Source organism: Botryllus schlosseri, chromosome 5 (assembly GCF_051294905.1).
Source record: "Botryllus schlosseri isolate E-star chromosome 5, Bs_hap1, whole genome shotgun sequence".
NCBI classification, from domain to species: domain Eukaryota; kingdom Metazoa; phylum Chordata; class Ascidiacea; order Stolidobranchia; family Styelidae; genus Botryllus; species Botryllus schlosseri.
Window position 1 is genome coordinate 24,510,261 of NC_137240.1, and position 19,671 is coordinate 24,529,931.

Consider the following 19,671-nt stretch of genomic DNA (forward strand, 5'->3'; position numbering starts at 1 on the left):
GGTAATGTAAAATAGGAAATTGTTACCTGCAATCTAAAAAAAACATGAGTGAAATGACGTTCATGAGTTGCTCTAATATACGCATTCGAAATCGCAACTTTTACATTTACTACGATTTCATTTTATGATAATATACTTACATACTTTGCCTCGTAGCAACAAATATCATATTAATAGTGCACATGTTCAGGCATATCGGGAATGGGGCTAGCGACAATGTTAAATGCTAGACTAATATAGCATTCCTTTGTATCTAGGATTCTTCTTTCGAGTTTATTAGATATATCGCAGGGTTACCATACGTCCTCTTTTAGGAGGATTTTTCCTCTCTTCTGACATTTTTAAAAGTGTCCTCGGAGGACGCCCAAATGCCCTCTTTTTTGAACATTTTGGTTAAATACATGTTACAATTAAACTGAGATATAGTACATTATTACTCAGTAACGTTCCGGCGGGTATTTCGGGAGTTGGGCCTGAAAGCTGACGTTTTTTTAGTCAATTCATTGAAAGTGTATATTTCTGGGCAAAATGAGCTTTTTTTAGTCAACCAACTACAAACTCCCAATAAATTTACCAATTTTCCCGGACTTTACTCCAGTATTGTAAGTCTGGAAAATTTTTAGAAAGTGTCCTCTTTTCAGATTCCCAAAATATGGTAACCCTAATCTATCGCGAATTAGCCAAATCTAAAGCAACATCGCGTTCAACGACGTGACGCCGTAATAATAACAAGTCGATTTGATAGTTATGGCACCGTTACCTTGATATTACAGGAGCTGACGAGCAATACTATCTACACATTACTCCTACATTCAGTAGGTGGTCACTTTAACGTGTTGCATTCGCAATATTGAACGAGAAGATATTTTGGGCTGTCTACTGAGGATATTGTGGCAGACTGGGAAATATCAACGACATGTTTCAACTGACGTGTCCACGGCTTGCAGACTGGGGTAGTGCACTTTCGGTTGCACTCTCGCCAACACGCATAATGAGGTTAAAGTACCGACCTGAAACTTTTCAACGTTGTTGTTGCGGTCATTATCAATGGCTTGCTCGTCTCCCATCAACTCCTCAGGCGTTAATTTGCAAGCGTCACTGAACACGGCATCAAGACAGCATTCAGAAATATGCAAACTTATCTCTGTCAGTTTCTACGGTGTATGGGCGTCTCAGCTAATTCTACACGGAGTCCGTACATTTCATGAACTGCTGATTTGGAGCATAGCATACATGAATACAAAGTTGCGACTCGGGGTTTGCGTACATTTATCCAGTGGAAATCCATTTTGAGGGAATAAGCATGCTTTTGATCATTCATTTACAATTTGCATTGAGAATAGAAATGAAGCAATATCAGTCCAATATTGTTTTTGAACACTCATTCAGTATACGTATTTACGGGTCTCGATATGTGGTTGATTAAGAAGATCGAACTCGTCCAACTTCAAGTAAATGACATTGTTTGAAGAATTTCGAAAATTCAAACATATTCTATGATTATCCGTAGCCTAGGCTACTATTAGAGGTATTAGATATGTAAAATGGTTACCTGTCCAAATTATACAAGTAATTGAAATTAGAAACGATGACCGGAACAGGGAATGCGATTCCTAATATCCCCATGATAGCACAGAATGCTCCGGTTATCTTGCCCAGAGTTGTAACCGGCACAACATCCCCGTACCTGGAACGTTCGATGGACTTTCTAATTATTCCTGGAAAACCTATTTGGAAATCGATAGAATTCGGAATGATCATTAAACTAATTAAACAATCCGTAACTTGAACGTTACCAGAACAATTCTATGCTATCTGAGAAGTGCATTAACTTACCCAACTGTGGTCATAGTTATTATAGCCCACCAGAACGCGGACGGAATGCTGGTGAATTTCGTCCCCTCGGCGTCGTATTCCACGTAGTAGACTATGCTTGAGAATGTTACAGCCAAAACCATCTAAAATCGAACAAACACACGCTGATATGAAATAATTTGTGTCGCAAATTGATTTCAAGCAATTAGATTGATAAATAGTGGACTTATTTAGAAATTTGGCTTTAAAAATATCATTTCTGAAACATCGTCGACGCATCCTTACCAATTGCTACGGAAGAGACCATACTCACTTGAAAGCATATCAAAAGAACCAAGACTCTTGTGCTCCTGACAAGAGTAAGTCCCAAGATTCTTAATCCACGGGAGTGTCGTGACAGCTTCAAAATTCGTAGCATCCGAACTAAGCGTATAGTCCTAAAAATAATTAGTTTATCATCAGGAGAAAGGTTCGATAAGTTTCGATATTGTGTGTCATGTTGGTTGGGGATAATTTATGATATCTAATATTATCAGGTAGGCGTACATCAGGGATTATATTCGCAAAGGGGAGCGGAACTTGGAAATATTCTCCATAATGTATCGATACATTCACATGCAGCATCTTTTCTTAGAAGTTTTCCAACTGGAATTGCGCATACTCATTAGGAAATAAATGAAAACAAAAGTATGCATAATGCTCATGATTTTTTCTCCGGAGTCTCAACAAATCTTCAAGAGCAGATTCAAGATGGTAGGATTCAGAGACGAGTTATATATACGAAGTTTCGTACAAGTCTTTGAATTCGATATGAAACTTGTATCGTGCAGTTTTAGAATGTAGGATTTAATACAAAACGCCAGCGAAACATAAATTCATGCGAAGAAATGTTACATTTGAGATAGGCCGAAAATTTCACCGTTTAAATATTTCTATTCGGGACTATTTTCAAGATATAAGACTATGGAATCAATTAACGGCTCTACACTAAAACGTGAACAGAAATTGAGTGGTGGTTCGGTTTTTATCAGCAATAAAGAAATGATGATATAATATAGTCCGGAATCAACAGGGAAAATACTGCGAAGCATCACGAAACCGTCCTATATCCCTACACTCAGTTTTGAAGACAGTTATTGTCATAATCGACAGATAGGAATTTCTTCCATCTTCAACAATTCATTTCTACAGGTAGGCTACTTGCAGGAGGTTCCAGTGTGTATGGCTTTTCAGTCGCTTCTACCTGCGAAAGTGATTTCACAAATAGACTTGATGCAGATCATGGACAGCATATTTAATGAAGAAACTTTGGTGACAACTTAGGAGATGAAACTCCTCTTGTTTTAAATGCGTATAAAAAGCGGGAGTTATTGCTCTTTTGATGATAAATTCAACAAGGTCAATGAGGAATTGGTTGTTTTCTCCTCGCTACCGAAAAACGATCAAACTCCAAGCTACTAGTGGAGAGCTGTTATGGCGTGAATTAATTCTAGCAAATCGAAAGCTTGAAGAAATGTTGAAAAGGCACTGAGACTGCGAGATGTGAATGGCGGTGTCCAGATAAAAGTTGCACCTTTAGTTGATCTCGATCATCTGATAGAAGTTATTCTATAGGCAGTTTGCAGTGATGAGGTATGTATGTGGTGTATTGTAGGCCTAATAATAAAGCACTAAAGTCAATCAATCCTTTGTAATAGGAAGGCCTCATTGTCTTAGCAATCAGACCTATGAACTCCATGCAGCTATATTTACACAATTTCATAAATACTACATTTCTGATGCTTAGACGAAGCTGCTTCTACGCTGTCAGGTCATTTATGATCTAGAATTATTTTATTAGTTCGGTACGTAACATGCTTTGCACTGCGCATATCGCTTTGAATTCCGTCTCGATTGAATAATGTCCGCTGCAAATTCCCAATAATAAAATGACATTTCCCCACTCAATCAGTGTATATAATTATAATACATATTATTTATTATACTATAGCCATTAGTATATTTTATCCCATCCCGAATAACAGCGTCGACTGGATAATCAGAATGTCTCAGATGTTTAGAATCAGGAACGTGGAAATCGATAGCAGAAGAGCTAGAACAAGTGGAATATACTCACCATAAGAAGATGATGTTCGGATTCGAGAAGGAGGATTGCTCAGTATATCTTACAGAAAAGAAGAAATAAAGACAAAGGAAGATATTTCTCTGCTATTCCAAATCAAGAAAGAAGACGACTAGACATAAAGCCTGTCCCATATCAAACCAAACAATACACATATAGTTCTTCTTCTTATGATAGGTATGCCTACGTGTACTTTTATCCAGATGATACAATCCGTGCAAACATCAGCACAGAGAAGATATATTGAACACATATTGCACTATTGTTGGTAAGTCTCTTGCTTTTAGCAATTTAGTGATACAGTCAAATCAAAGGCATTGAATTCCACACATTTATTCGAAACATCATACTTAAACGTTGCATTGTACCTCAAGATTGTGGCTGTTTGCGGCCGAAGGTTACTGTCTGTATGCAGGCTCGTCACAATGAGAGTTATGAAGTAAGGCATAATAGCAATGGCGTCGATGACATTTAAAAAGTTCTGCAAGAAAAAACAGAAGTTGTTCAGATTTTGGTATAAATCAATTAACTGACATCCCTCTTCATCGGAATGATGGACAAATCAGTAACAGAATAACGAAGTTCGCCGTGCTGCGAAAGGTAGCCCTACGATGGCCTAGAATAATATAGAATACTATAGTCCTTTATGCATATAAATACAGGGTGCAAAGACTACTACTACTACTTAAGACTTAATCGGTTTCCTTAGTGTATCTGATTGAAAAAGACTATGTTCTGAGAATAAAATTATCAATATATCAGCAAATAAATCTATTCGTCACTGTTTCTCATTATTGCGACAATGCTTTAATCTCGACTGTAGACAAGCATACTCCGAGATTCACGTTAGTTTGATATGTTTGTATATATCGCTTTTTGGTCATGTCATACAGGTTGTCGGATTCAGCGGATTTGCACAGGCTCGATGAAACGTCTGTAAATCATGTTATGAGATCAGCAAACCGGCTAGCATTGTTACTTACTTTCAATTAATATGTAAACCAGAACCGGCTGTAAAATAGAACATTAGTGACAGAACTGGCTGACAAAAAATGAGTCCGACCACCACTTCAAACTCGTAACATGCCACGGACTAACCACCACTGCAAAATTTACCGAGTTGGTCAGTAACGACATACTTCTCCTCTTCCGGAGTATAGTTTCCCACCACTTGCAGTGCTTAATTAAGTAAATATAATCTTCCGCACGTAAATTGTGATTTACCTACTTACTTTTAGCTATTTTCAGTTTGTCAAGTAGAAGTATTAAATTCCTCGTATTAGAGGAATATCGGCGCTGTTATATATTAGAATCGCTTTTCCATAACAACACTGTCATTTACATCCCATGATGAAGTGGAATGCTTATGCTGTCCTAAATTTCTACCTCTTTGGGTGTAGGCCTATCAATATGAATCAAGAACTCTACAACTAATGCATAGCTCAATAAATGAGCGACACACCATAAAGCTATAGCGATGCAACAGTTCAAAACTGACAACAGAAATCGTGGTGTTATGCCTTCGTACTTATGCATTTACTATACTTATTTATTTTCACGGGCGTCTGTTCCCCACCATAAACCCTGACTTCCTCGCAGGTGAGAACCACGGATTTGCAACGACAGCATTTTCAACAAAAATGTCACTCACGGTACAAAATTTCCTTTTGCTCGGACAGGAGTAAACTCTGAGCAGGATCTCGATGACGAACCAAACGATGCAAGCGGATTCGATTAGGAAGAGTTGTCCTAAAATTGTATATTTCACAGCAAAATCATTGCAACTTCAATCATATGAAGGTTAGGCTACAAGACATCGTCGTTCGACGCTTACAATAGCAGAGGTGGTCAAAGTAGTCACCGTCGCTACTCAAGTAGAAGTAGAAGTAACGCCGGAATTTCTACTCAAGTAGAAGTAGGAGTGGCAGTTCACAAGTAAGTAAGTAAGTAGATATTTACCGCCTATGTTTGCCTAAAAATCTGAAAACTGTCAAGTAGAAGTAGAAGTAGTCTAAAATCATAACTACTTAATAAGTAGTGCGAGTAGGCAAAATCCACTTCAAGTACTTCAAAAAGTAGAAGTACTTCGTTACTGACCACCTCTGCACAAGAGACACCGAATTCGACGGAACATTTCTGATTTAGCGAAGAGCAGTGACGCCGGAGAGCTTGTGATCCTAATTGGCACAGGAACACTATGACTTCGTTAGGTTCTATCATCTACATAGGTGACATGGTTACTATATTCAAGTCAGTCACTGATGTTGGAGCGTGCTAAATACTTTTTAAAGTTTATACCAGATCCGTCTCATCAGACATAGGTAAAATTATGTCACTGTGCGGTAACATATATGACTAGGCAAAGCACGTAGCAGTGATGGATGCGAGTCATTTTATTATTAGTAGGGCGATTTTTTGACATGTCAAAATAAGTCTCAATTTGGTCAAAATTGTAGCGTCAAGTCAAAAAATTGTTAGAATTGTTTACCAAGTCAAAACAATTTTGCCACCTGCATTTCCTTTGTATCGTAAATGTTTGCACTGTCGGTGAACGGTGAATTCGACATTTCACAGCTTTTAGCCTACTTTATAGGCCTACCGTTGTAGACGATCCATTACCTTCTCATTGTGAATCATAAATGGCTAAATGAAACAATTAGGTTGGCATGGTGTTATGCTGAACGTGCCACAATATTCTAACTGAAGCAAGACTGCGTGGGCATTGGTTCTTACATCAAGAAGCGCATGATGAAAAATTGTGATGTAGACAACATTGCTAGAATAAAGCAACACGCTGTGTCACCAGCAGTGTACGCACAACTTCGGTGCTGCCAGCCAACAACTGCTGCTGTTGAACGTTTTTTCTCCATTCTTGGCAAGCTACTTAGTAAGGGCAGACGCTTTCCACCCGAGAATGGAAGACAATATCTTCCGTTGTACTACAACAAATTTTAATTATATCTACCATAATGCGTGGTGTATCTACTGGAATGTTTCATAGGTCCAGATCTCGTTAAAATTAAGTTTTTCAGGTAAACATTTGTCAGTTTTTTAGTCAATTGAGTTTTTTCAGTTCAAACTACTTCGTAAGGACAGACAGTTCGAACGAGAAATGAAGATAAGTAGTACGATTCTAACATTATGTGGGAAAATACCTAATTTAGAAACATGAAGTCACAATTTGGTCACAATTAAGTTTAATAAGGTCAAAAAATGTCAAAATCTTTATTTTTTACTTCAAAATTTCCGGTTTTAGGAAAAAAAATCGCCCGAATTATAAGCAACTAATACCGTGATAAAATAAGTATAATATATTTTACGGTTCATGGTGACTCTTAGTTTTGTGTTGAACTTTCTTTGCTGTCATCGTGATCATTGATATTAAACCTACACAAAAATTCAAGGTATTTCACAGACCAAATTTCGCACCATACCTAATATTTCCGTGGCAGTCGAGCCGAGATTTTGGATGATGAGTTAACAAAAGTGTGACGCTATGAGCAACTAAGAGACATGAATCAACATCTCGCCATGCAGTCTTTAACTCCAGTTTCCCGTAGATGTTTTGGTTACAAAATTGTGGTGATGGAGCAAATAGGCCTACATTGATAATAGGCATTGTTGGAGTTTTCTTCCTCCCCAGCTCCTTTTAAGTAAACTCACTCATGGTTAATATACCAACAAACAGTCGATACGATCTGTCTGCATGACGACTGTTGACTGCTAATAACCGCTGCTATTGATGATATACTTTTCTTATTTATACCAGAGATGAGCGTAGATTTTGACTTTGATTTGAGAAAACCGAACGTATTGCATTTGTTCGGACTTAGATGATGGGTTTTCGAACTTACAATTTCTTTTAATGAATGCTTATTTGGATACGCGGATTTTAGGAAGGATTATATGAAAAGTTTTATATATCAACACCCTCTTCAGATCCAGTGTAGATCAGTGTTGGGATGACTCGAGTCATGACTTGACTCGAGTCAGACTCGAGTCACCTTTTTCCTGTGACTTGACTTGACTCGAGTCACTTTGCTAAAATGACTTGACTTGACTTGACTCGGCGTATCAGAAATGTGGATTGACTCGTGACTCGAAGCAAAATTCACGAGTCAATTTCAAGTCATCAAGTAATCGGTGTTGATAAAAGTCACCGTGTCTTGCATATGTTCGGATTGTTCGCGAAACGCTCGTGTAACCCGTGAGAGCGACCAATCATTCAATGATCGTGTGTTTCATTGAGCCTCCATTGTTTTCTCACAAATAAATTGACCGCAAACGAAGTGATCGAAGCTTAACAGCTTACTTTACGTGGTCGTAAACCAGTAGTAAAGTAATAAAATAGCAAAATGTCTATTTCTGTTCTCAGTTCTTTCCTTAACCAAACCTCTTGTTTTATTGAAACTGAATACGAATATAGTTTATATAGTCGTCAACAATTGGCGCAGGCTCGAATCGATTTGTATCAATTTGTAAATGGGTAAGGTATTGCATCTTACCAATTCGTTTCTCTATTCCCTATTTTGGCTGGTAACTATAAACTGAGACTACGTAGTATAACAGTTCTACGTATATATGAGCGATACAGCGCCTTCTTGCGTGTATATTTAACTCTATATTCGTTCATGGGTTCAGAATCAAAGACCACTCAATCTGTATTTCAGACAGCTAGCAAAATACAATGACGTAATCATGCCTCATACTTCGAATAGGCAATTTGACTTGAATGGTGACTTGACTCGTGACTTGACTTGACTTGACTCGACTTGACTCGAGTCACCTCCAAAAATCGAGTGACTTGACTTGACTCGAGTCACCTTCAAAAATCGATTGACTTGACTTGACTCGAGTCAAAATGTGCAATGACTCGAAATGACTCGTGACTCGAAGGTAGTGACTTGATCCCAACACTGGTGTAGATACGTATCAGTGCGCTGTGGTCATTATCTGACCAGCTTGACTCAATATCATGAAGCATACTGATGATGATATGAAGTAAAATTGTACCTGCTACTCCACCTAACGTAGCTTCGAGAGCCAGCCAATGATATGATGAACGAATCGACTTGCTATCGAGTTTATGGCACAGCTGTTTCAATCCCCTAATCGTCTGTTGCAGCGTCATTAGCCTTTGTTCGTCTTTCGTAAACAGTGACTTGTTCGCATTCGATGAATCGGCCGTGAGGTTTGCAACCCCTTGCTTGCTGACCCCGCCATGTTTCTTGGTGTGATTACTTCGTATGTGGTGTGGTTTATGTTTTCTAGTGGATGTTCGAGAGGATTTAGTGACATTCGCGCGATTTCCCGACACAGCTCCACCCACAATGGCCACTAGGTTCGAGTTCGAGTGAGGTTGCGAAGCTGCGTCCTTTAAAGTAGTTTTCATCTGGGTGTTCAAAGATTTAGCCGAAGCTTTCTCTTCCTCTTCTGAACCTTTGTGATGAGAATGTAGTTCAAGCTCGCTCAAAGTATCGAGAAGGCTTCTCTCGTTATCATCATAATCTGCAAGCTCAGACTTACACCGTAAGTACGTGTATCTCGACAGCATGGATGCTTCGTCGTTAGCCGCGCATACAGACAATGTTTCACGCATTGTCGACAGCAGCACTAATCCGTTGATGTTGTCATACTGTGTTTTCGCGATGCCTGCATATCGGGCATGTTCCGTGAAAGTCTGGTTGCTATCAGAACGGCGTGCCCGTGGATGGTCTTCTTCGGGTGAATCCAAGGATGCATTGCCGCTACATAGTTCGATTTGATCGTTATTTTCGATGGTGTATCCAGAAAACAAATTCCCGTTCGGATAGTAATATTGGGGCATATTGCATAGGTAATGCTGGCACTTTCCCAAAGCTGGGGATATGTGTTGTATTGATTCGTTGCCGAGAGATTCGAATGCTGGGACAGTCTCCATGCAGAAGACTATAACCGATATCGCGATCACCATTGCTGACAATGTCGTCACGACCTTCGCGACTCGGCAACTTTCGGGATCTTCAAATAAATTCCATATATATGTTTTTATCGCGGTGTCCGGCGTATCTTTTTGTTTCTCTGTTAATAGTATTCCTTCTATAGAAAGGAATTTCACGATATTTTCTCGGTCGAGGCAGTAGAATTTGATTTCGTTGATAAAAATGTCGATGGGGATATCATCCGGACGATCCAACATCCCGTCGTTGATGTAATATTGGATTATAACTTCGAATGTAGCCTTCTGCCTGTCGAGGAAATACAGTTTATTATCCGCATCCCAATACCTGGCCCTCTTTTCTCTGCATCCCAATAACGTGTCGGGATACTTGTCCAACAAATCCTGGTCTATTCTGTAGTATTGTCCGGACACATTGAATAGCAAGTCTCGCGGCGTAGGTGGCTGAAATGAGGTAACTTCCCGTATGGTGTCGCTTCTGTTGTGTGCGCAATTTCTGGAACAGCGCGAAAATAGACTCTGCGCCAAATGGACGGGCTGGTTTTCGCTTCGGTCTGAGAGAGCTGAGTCGGCGTAGGGAATTGAGCCGTACGATTGGTCTTTCCGCAAATCGCTGTAATTAGAGTAGCGTGACAGAAGGATGGAGCTGGACGAAATCGAGTATAGTACAGTATGAATAATGCGAAAAGTTCAAATGTGTACCTTTAAATAGGGCTGATAAAAATCGAGTATCTGAGTTATTCGATTCTCAATCACGGAATATGCTTCGAGTCGAGTCGAGTGATCGAGTATCACTCATTATGACGTCATAACAAAATGTAATAGGTCAAAGTTCAAATATGTACCTTTTATGCGACCACAAAGAATTTAATGCCTGTTATCCATCACATTAAAGATACTTTGGTATTTTTCCACCATACCGATTTCATTGCACTCGGTGACAATGTTGTGGGATGATCATGACTTCGGAAATATGCTATTTCCAGCAACGTTCGTAGTTTTGACCTACATGTTTCGTATCCTACGATACGGCCAATCAAGTTTTCAAGGCTTCAACAGTGAAAATCAGTATCGAAACTGTAATTCTGGTTGATAAGTTACCCTTCAATGTCAAGGAGCGTATAATTTCAGTACTCCAAACAATCGCCTTTTAGTACTCGACTCGAACCATTAAAATTAATAATCGATTCAGATTCGAGTACTCGAATCATTGTGCCCATCCCTACCTTTAATGCGACCGTAAAGAACATAGTGTTAGTTTCACGTCACGTCAAAGATGATGTGGTCTGGTCATGACTCGTGACTTCGGATATCTGTCATTTCCACTAACGTGCGTAGCCTTGTAGGCTTACTACATGTTTCATGTACTGCAATACAAGCGATCGAGGCTTACATTCTTCCACATTTGAAAATATTATCGAAACTACAATTCTCATAGACAAATTAAGTCTTCGTATATGTTTGAATGTTCAATCCACACATCGATACTATATTCCACTTTTACTTAGCACTCTATTAAAAAGTACTTACACGGTACCATTACTGATACTTTGGTATACCGTCCACTGGGGACATATAATTCCTTGGATAAACAGGAATGGTGCAAAAGGCCTCAGTTTTCCGAGAAGCACCCCATTCTCCTATACATGCATGCATACTCGACACGAGGTATGAAAATTAATACTCTATTCAGATTCGCGTATTCGAATCCCATGTTCAATTTCAGTGCTGCAGACGGACAGCCAGTGAGTTATCACTAGGGCCATTTAAAGTCATTAAAGTCATATTTTTTTCTATGCATCAGTAAGTCGTGAAATCAATTTTAGCGCAAAAACGCATCCATATGGGGTATATTAAGAAAGTTATAAAGTCATATAAAGTCATATTTTCCTGGTTAGGTCATATTTGAGTTATAAAGTCATATTGTTGTATACATTAAATAAAAAGTGCCAATTGAAGCAATTACGCACTAAGAAAGTAAGGCAATTTCTGGTTGAACGAAGGCAAACTGTAAGGTTAGCCTACATAACATTACAGTTACAGTCGCAGACCTATGAGGTCACACATTGCATTATGAGGTCACATATTGCATTGTGTTGCTACACAATCTGTTTTACTTCTGTGCACTGAAGTGGGACGTCATTTGAAGTTCAGAGACTTCCACAAGTGAAAGAAATAGTCAACGCACGGGAAGCTGAAGGAGTTATTGTAAAGAGCGTCAAAGATTCAGTGAACGATCCAAAGTTGACGAGTCAGTTAACAGAAATATGCCTCCACTACAAAAATATTTCAAACTTGATACTGAAAATTGAAAGTTGTGCGTACACTATCAAAGAAGCTAATGCTGATCTAAATGCCTTCGATTTCGGAAAAGATCCGCTTGAGCTCAATAATTACATTAAGAAGCGATTGGACAAAAACGATGTGAAACAAATTATGGAGCTACAAAGACAAGACATTTCACCAGCGCTGTATGCAAAACTGCAGAAGTGTCAACCAACATCAGCGTCTGTGGAGCGCTCATTTTCCCTAATAAAGTCAATTCAACTCCAACATTCCACACTACATGAAACTGTACTACAAAAGTGGTTTAAAATAAAAATGGATGTGTATTAATGTTATGTTGTTCATGTTTTACTCGTCAGTTCCATGAGTGACGTTGGTTACATGTAAAAACACACGATTTTCGCATAAAGTCATATAAAGTCATATTTTCCCAAAAATAAAGTCATATAATTGATTTTTAAGGTCATATAAAAATGGCCCTAGTTAGCACTCACTACTCAGCTAAGCGCGATCTATCATCTCTCAAAGATTTCAAATTCAGAGCTTACTATCAAATATGTATTATTTATTAAGCAATCAAAGACGCCGATTTGCCATGATATTGACGTACACAGGACCGTAACTGCCGCACCCCAAACCCCACAATTCGAGGACGAGCTCGAAGGGGCCTGAAAATATTCTGCAATTCGACGTAAAGTAATTTGTGGGAGATTTCGTACAATTTCAGAATTTTTTCGCGCTTCGCACGATCCTGCGTAATAAGTCTACTTTTTCATGTGGGTATCAATTGCACCCCATGCGAATACAAACGCATCATTTGTAAAAAAAACGCCTCTCATTGTCTCGCCACGATGCACCAAGACCTCTGGAGTTTCGGCCAACATGCCACTTCGCAAAGTGTGTTGCCAAATAAAAACTTGGCCGACAATTACATCCGCATGCATGTTGACCGAAACCATCATATATATAAGAACATCAGTTATATCGGAACACAGCCTTGTCTCGTTTATGTTTATGGTCGAAAATGTATGTAGGCCTACACCGGAACAAAGCAAGTATAGTTTCATGGCCATCTTTCTCGGGTCGACAAACTTGGATTCATACTGTGACGCATGAAATTTGTCAATACCTTCATATTAGAATTTAACTTTCACGGTAAAAACTCTCTGCGGGCCGCTCAAAATTCGTTCGCGGACCGTATGTTGCCCCTCCCTGTTCTAACACATTCTACTTATAACCGTGGTTGGTCAAATGACCACTAGCCGCAATGTTATAACGCGACTGCTTTTGCAATGTCATGATGCATTTGTTCTCTCTCATATGGTGTCTATAACTAACTATTTTGTGAAATTATGTCCTGCACAACAAAAACTTTATTCAAATGTTTTAAAATGTGATTTTTACGTGCCAAGCGTGAATAGTGCAATAGTAAATTACATTTCCACCGTGTCTATGCGAAGGCCAGTCTTCAAGGTCCCGTCATATAGGGCTACTTTAAAATAATACATTCACCATACTCCTATTAGGCTATTGATGCTGCGGCCCGCGGCGTCATCAGAAACTGGGAAATTGACCCGCGAGCACATTTGAGTTTGAGACCTCTGACATAGACTATAGATTTCGAATCATCATGATTACAAATTGAAAAACCATTGGCCACTGACGTACCCGAGTAATACGTCATAACTCGGTAGCTATATTCTGTCCTGAGCCAGAGTGTGTTTGCGCTAGATATAGTAATGTGAAGTACTAGAAAATTTTTAGCGAAATAAAATATCACAACCAAGCCGCGTTACCTAGTCGTTGGTTGTCCGTAGGCGGTTGGGGGTGTCAGCCTTGTTGGAGTGACTTTTCGGATGACCAGATTCTCGTTACACAGGTTGTCCGATGACGGGCTTGTTCTTCGTACGATAGATGATTCTTTTTCTACATCATTCTGCTCGATATTTTTGCCTTCAGTGTTGCTGGACTTCTACAAAATCAATAACATTACTTATACCGGTCTGATTTTCAATTTGCGTTGCTACTTGCTTTCGCATATAGTTACAATAATCCCCGATACATAGGCTCTGATTCTTGTTTTAGTCAGCGTAACGTATATCAATCAGTGTTCCTAGAAAGCCTCGTATCGAATATTTAACTACGTAATCGACATTTTGATGTAGGCCTAGCTGTAACTTATACCCAGTTAGAGGGGTCTAAAAATCCTATACCACGTATCGGTGACATTATTTAGATCTGTCTGCACTCCGGATAGTGGACAATACATTGCTTAGTGCCAGCGACTTATTGTGTCCTTTCATCATTATTATTTTTTTATTGAGGCATGCCACCTCGGCTTCAAAAAAGATTAACATCGAAAACAAGTGTGACTGCGGGCACTTTAGGCCGAGGTGGATGTTAGAGTAAAGGATCGCTACTGATGCGTGTCGTTCGACATCCTCCTATCTGTTCATGACATCGCATTGTGTCTTATCGCATTGTACATTGTGTGTGACATCTTCAGATAAAAAATATAACCCAACGATGTTATGTTATGTATCATGAGATGGTTATGTTTATGCCTATCGATTTACTTGTCACGGGATACAACAGGGAATTTAACGCGTAACAAATAAGGATAGCGATGCGCTAACCAGGGCTATGGAGCAGTCATAAATTTTGAACTGCTCCAGCTTCGGCGCTCTTTTCTATGATGAATTAGCTCCGGCTCCAAGCTCCGCGTAATAAGTTGACCTTTTTTTAGTCAACCACCCGGCAGTTTGAAGGAAAATACTGTATTTTGGGCACCGAGCGAGAAAGTTGACCTTTTTTTAGTCAGCCGACCACAATGTGGGAAGAATTTCCCATTTTTTAAGAATTTTCCTCTGGTTTTGTAAGTTTAGAATTTCTGAAAAAGTGTCCTCTTTTCAGATTTCCAAAATATGGCAACCCTATTTTGTGGGGGACTGGGGATATGCAAATTGCAAAGTCGTGTGTAGTAATAATTTCTTCGTGTCGTCTGTCAATGACGCCACATCCGCACGAGAACGCAATTTACTCCACGCCATTGCATGTACGACTGTACGTACATGTACAATGAATGTACACTGTACACATGGTTCAAACAGTGACGTGATGTTTTAATATCGATACTGCGCTCGTTAATATCAAGTTGTAAAGTCCTATTTCATCTTGAAATGGTGATATTTGTTCAGATGTAACTGCAGAAATGACCGCATGTCGCGACCTTATCAGCAGAAATCCACTTTTTACCCAGTATACCCAATGGCTTCAAATTCGATATTGGTGCGCTCGTTACTAGTCCGTTCGACATCGATCAAGTTTGGTGGAGTATAGGAGATTCATCTTCAAACGAATCGAATATACTCGAAATTAGTGCCACTGACAATCTGGTGGTACATCAATATTTGAGAACTTAATGCAGCGCCGTGCTCTGTACAATGTACAAGTCAGTAACCTCTTATACTCTGCATGCTCTCACGTGACATTGCGCGACAATTCAAGAATACGAGTGCATCAAGCAGACAAGAATGAATACACAAAAGTGATGATTAAAAGTTGGAAAGCGCGCATACAATCACTAATTTCCTGTTATTTTCAACACCAGGGCATAGTTCGGACACCGCATTGTCTAGCTCGCATCGCGGCAATCATAGGCTATGCGGAGTGAGGACTATAATATCGATCTGGGCTGCTTCGATGCATTTCCCTATTTACCTTCGCAAATCGTTACTGGAGTAAACGGTCGTGCGCTTGAATGAATTTCAATTCATAGGCAAAAACGATAAGACACAATCCAAACTGGCGCGACGATTGAAAAACTATCAACGAAGAACGTGCATTTGCTCGTCTAATTAAGAAAGAACATAATATTTCTCGGCGTGCGGCATGCGCGCTTCTAAATCAACATGTGCACTGAGCACTGTGCAGCAATGCCATGGTCATATCATATGGCGTCGCTTATATATTCGTCTCAATACTAATTAGGTATATTGCTCATCTCACATAAGCACCAATCCCATTTTGTGACATGCATAGATTTCATTATGTTTTGAACCATACAATTGGCCATCGGTGTTGTGATGATTACGAATTTAAGGGTATACCTTAATACAGTATATTACGGAGTAAGCGCGGCAAATGAAGCCTACCCTGGTTTGGTGCATGTGTATAAACAATTAAACATGGTTACTGGTTAGTTAGAAAGGTCGTGCCGACGTGGCAGTTGTCAATTTTTTCAACGATTGTCGTAAAATTATGTGAATTCAGCCATCAGTAAAAGCATAGTATCTTATGAAATACATCGGAGCTGGATCTGCTGTTCACAGAACCGGCTCCATCTCCGGCTCCGCTGAATATGCACGGCTCCGGCGCTCCAGCTCCAAAGCCCTGGCGCCAACCCGATTATTGTCTTCCTGTATCTTTATTTGCCTATACCGTAGGAGAACGAGGATTTAATACACATGCATCTTTACTCGTAGATCTGTCAATTCTAGAGCTCCACCTAAATATTTAGATCCACAAAAGGGAACATAGTCAACATAAGACTGTTGAAATTTTCAATTGGCAGATCCATAGCATATTAAAAACAGGCTGTGATAGAAGCTGTAAATCTTGGTAATTGCTAATGTGATATTACGATTGATATATATTTTTTATAGTATCTGATATGCATATTTCATATTGATAAGCTGCCATTTTTATGTAATCAAATATATAGTTACGATCATCCATAACAGGCCAGTATATAAATGCATGTCTGGCGACAGTACTTTGTTATGCATCACTGCACCTATATTACTATCGCTTATATACAAATTCACGTTGCGCCCGTCTCACTCGGTCAATAGCATTTAATCCGCAGAAGCGCCAAACGGAAATTACACTAGCATCAGTGCTTCATATATGACTAACGCTCATATTCGACCGCACTTACAGCACACGTATTGTCTTATTGCATTTACATCTGAAAATATATTCATTTATTATTCATTGCGTTCCATTAAGTTCCCTTTCGCATATTGATCACCGAAAGATTATCTCCGCGATGCAAATGAAAGCATTCAACGCTGCTCGCGCGAAGGGGAAGCTAAAGTAAACACACTCGACCGACATTCATAATTAATTAGTCGTTCTACAGGTGAAAGTTCTTCGTAATTTATTATTTCGTGGCTGCTGTAGACCTAACAAGTCGTTGTTGGGGCGGGGAGATTACGCGTAAAACGATGCATCGCATCATTGCGAGGATATATTTTAAATTGATGCACGAGCATCATGGGTATTTCTATAAATGTAAAGAGGGATGGATAACATCAAGATGAATATTCCTTATAAAAGGATCCGTGACATTATGATATATGTTCCTTGAATAGAAGTATACAATCTGCGGATGTCCATGAAGCGTGAAAAACGTAATTGCTTCGTTTACAAATTACGCCCGTATTTGTCGACTGTATGGTAACCTGGTAGTATAACGATTGCAAATCAAGTAGCCTATCTACTGTGGAGCTTATCATTCAGTCTGTTTAATCCTGTGTGTTTCTATCAATACTCATCCGTAAATAGACCATACGATGATGGCTGGACAAGGGTGAGTGAAGTCATAACATTGACAATGCTATGCGTCCATTCACAGCAGAACCCCGACCACATTGCCGACTACCTCTGTAAAATAAAGTTGTCTGAAATCGCCGAAGGTTATTGACTCATGCCCATTAAAAATGCAGTAGTAGGCTAATGGCTGAAGGAAGTGCGGAACAGGTACAGACTGGGTTCTCCTAATTATTCATCTCTTTTAAAAACTTATGCGAAAATAAAAATCATCCTGGCGCTAATTTTGGCTTCAAGTGTATACAGCATAAACTTCGGGCATAAGGTATAGTGAGTTGACAAAGTGCCATCACATGAGACCTGACGTCACATCGTGTTCACAAATTGTATCTAACAGTTCGAGTTTGCACGAGCGCAAACCATTCAGGGTTAGGTCTGCATCGTCACACATTCGCTACTGTTTATTTCAGATAGATTAGTACGTTTGCTGATGAACAAGCTCTGATTTCTAATTCTTTTACTCATGGACTAGAATATTTGCAAATTTCAACCCTTTGATATTCGTTGTTGTTGCAATTTTTTCGGTTTAATGCTTCAATGTCATATACAAATTGGGAATTGGTTACACAATTTGATGCGCTGCGGTGTAATTATCACACACCCAAACCGACATGCGGACGCAAAAGGTTGTGAACCACTGTTGTTGACAACTTTTAATCCACACGAGCATTGCTCATCATTAATTATATCAAGTCTTTTCCAAATATCCTGGTATTCCCGAATATAATGTGTTAACCATAACTATTGCAGGACGTGTAAAGTGAGATGACTAAATTTAGGTTCGCAGTACATAAAAGGGTTCGAAAGATTAATTTTAATATATAGGCTACATGAAATCAATTTACACAGTCGATGATACTCACCTGTGTGCCCTGAAACTTTTCATATTCTCTCGAATCCTCGACAAGCTGCAGCGCATATTCAGACATTTCTATATCATCGGGGCAAAGTGATATCGTGGAATCCGTATCGAACCGATTAGTTGATAACATTTTGTGCTGCCTGTAAACGAATCCCGATTCGCAAAATTCCGGTAACTGTTTGTCGATAGTTGTGCTTACTTGATGTCGCGTGTCTCATCGTCAATTCTATCGCCAGAGTCCTCGTGTCGATCGGATGAGATGCTATTATCCTCATTTCTATGGCTATTTCCCATCCACCCATGCCTTTTCAATGGCTTATCATACTGGATTACAGATACCCCGTTGGTTGTTTCCAATCCCTGGGCAACTCCCGCGTCGATATTTCCATCTTTTGCTTCAGTCCGTGGTCGATCATCATCATCACATGGTGCCTGTCCGATCAGTGTTTCGACGCCGGCTTCGTTATCCATTTATAGTAACATTCATCTAGAAATCGGGCGTTTTGATCTGATGAGAAGTAAATAGAATGCTGGCATTGTTAGCAGTATGCGTTATTTACACACATACTAAAATCATCAGGGTGTCTATTTTAAACTCACAGCCTTGCACCGTGGTAAAGTTGCTAAAGGTTACTGCTCTCGTTTTATTAAATTATGACACATGATTTAAAATATAACATGTGAAGTCAACCTATTAACTTTAATTTACCCGCACAATGCGCATACATGTGAAACCAACATTGCCCATGCCCATTATAAAACATATACCTCGCTACGGCATACGCCAGTGCCGTTTTACAATACATCATAGAACCATGCGCATGTCGGTATGGAGACCAGTACAACTAGGAATAATGATGTGGAACTGTCGCAAAACATCACGAGAATTAGTGTAAGCTAACTTTAGGCTACTCGGAAGTCGAATTGTGTTAAACACGATCAATATCCATGAATAAGTAAAGTGAATTAGATTCGGAAAATGTGCTGAGGATCAACTCTCCTTTGGCCAATGGCCGGCTTAATACTGTTTGAGAC

The 19,671-nt window shown here is 39.4% G+C and overlaps 1 protein-coding gene across 3 annotated transcripts in view; it reads right to left on the minus strand.

Moving 5' to 3' along the window:
* Window positions 1-19,201, minus strand: part of LOC145439470 (uncharacterized) — a 32,427-nt gene extending 13,226 nt beyond the window's left edge. Inside the window, exons 1-11 of one of the 3 annotated variants that reach the window (XM_080316960.1) lie at window positions 18,836-19,201; window positions 18,638-18,776; window positions 13,958-14,133; window positions 8,951-10,488; window positions 5,589-5,686; window positions 4,306-4,418; window positions 3,932-3,979; window positions 2,129-2,252; window positions 1,837-1,958; window positions 1,553-1,687; window positions 1,011-1,098 (exon numbers count right to left, since the gene is read on the minus strand). In XM_080316960.1, coding sequence (XP_080173086.1) covers window positions 1,011-1,098; window positions 1,553-1,687; window positions 1,837-1,958; window positions 2,129-2,252; window positions 3,932-3,979; window positions 4,306-4,418; window positions 5,589-5,686; window positions 8,951-10,488; window positions 13,958-14,133; window positions 18,638-18,776; window positions 18,836-19,107 — 2,853 coding nt within the window. In that variant the 5' untranslated portion in view covers window positions 19,108-19,201. The remainder of the gene's footprint in view (window positions 1-1,010; window positions 1,099-1,552; window positions 1,688-1,836; window positions 1,959-2,128; window positions 2,253-3,931; window positions 3,980-4,305; window positions 4,419-5,588; window positions 5,687-8,950; window positions 10,489-13,957; window positions 14,134-18,637; window positions 18,777-18,835) is intronic. The other 2 variants (XM_080316962.1, XM_080316961.1) reach the window with 2 other exon arrangements.
* Between the last annotated feature and the right edge of the window lie 470 nt (window positions 19,202-19,671).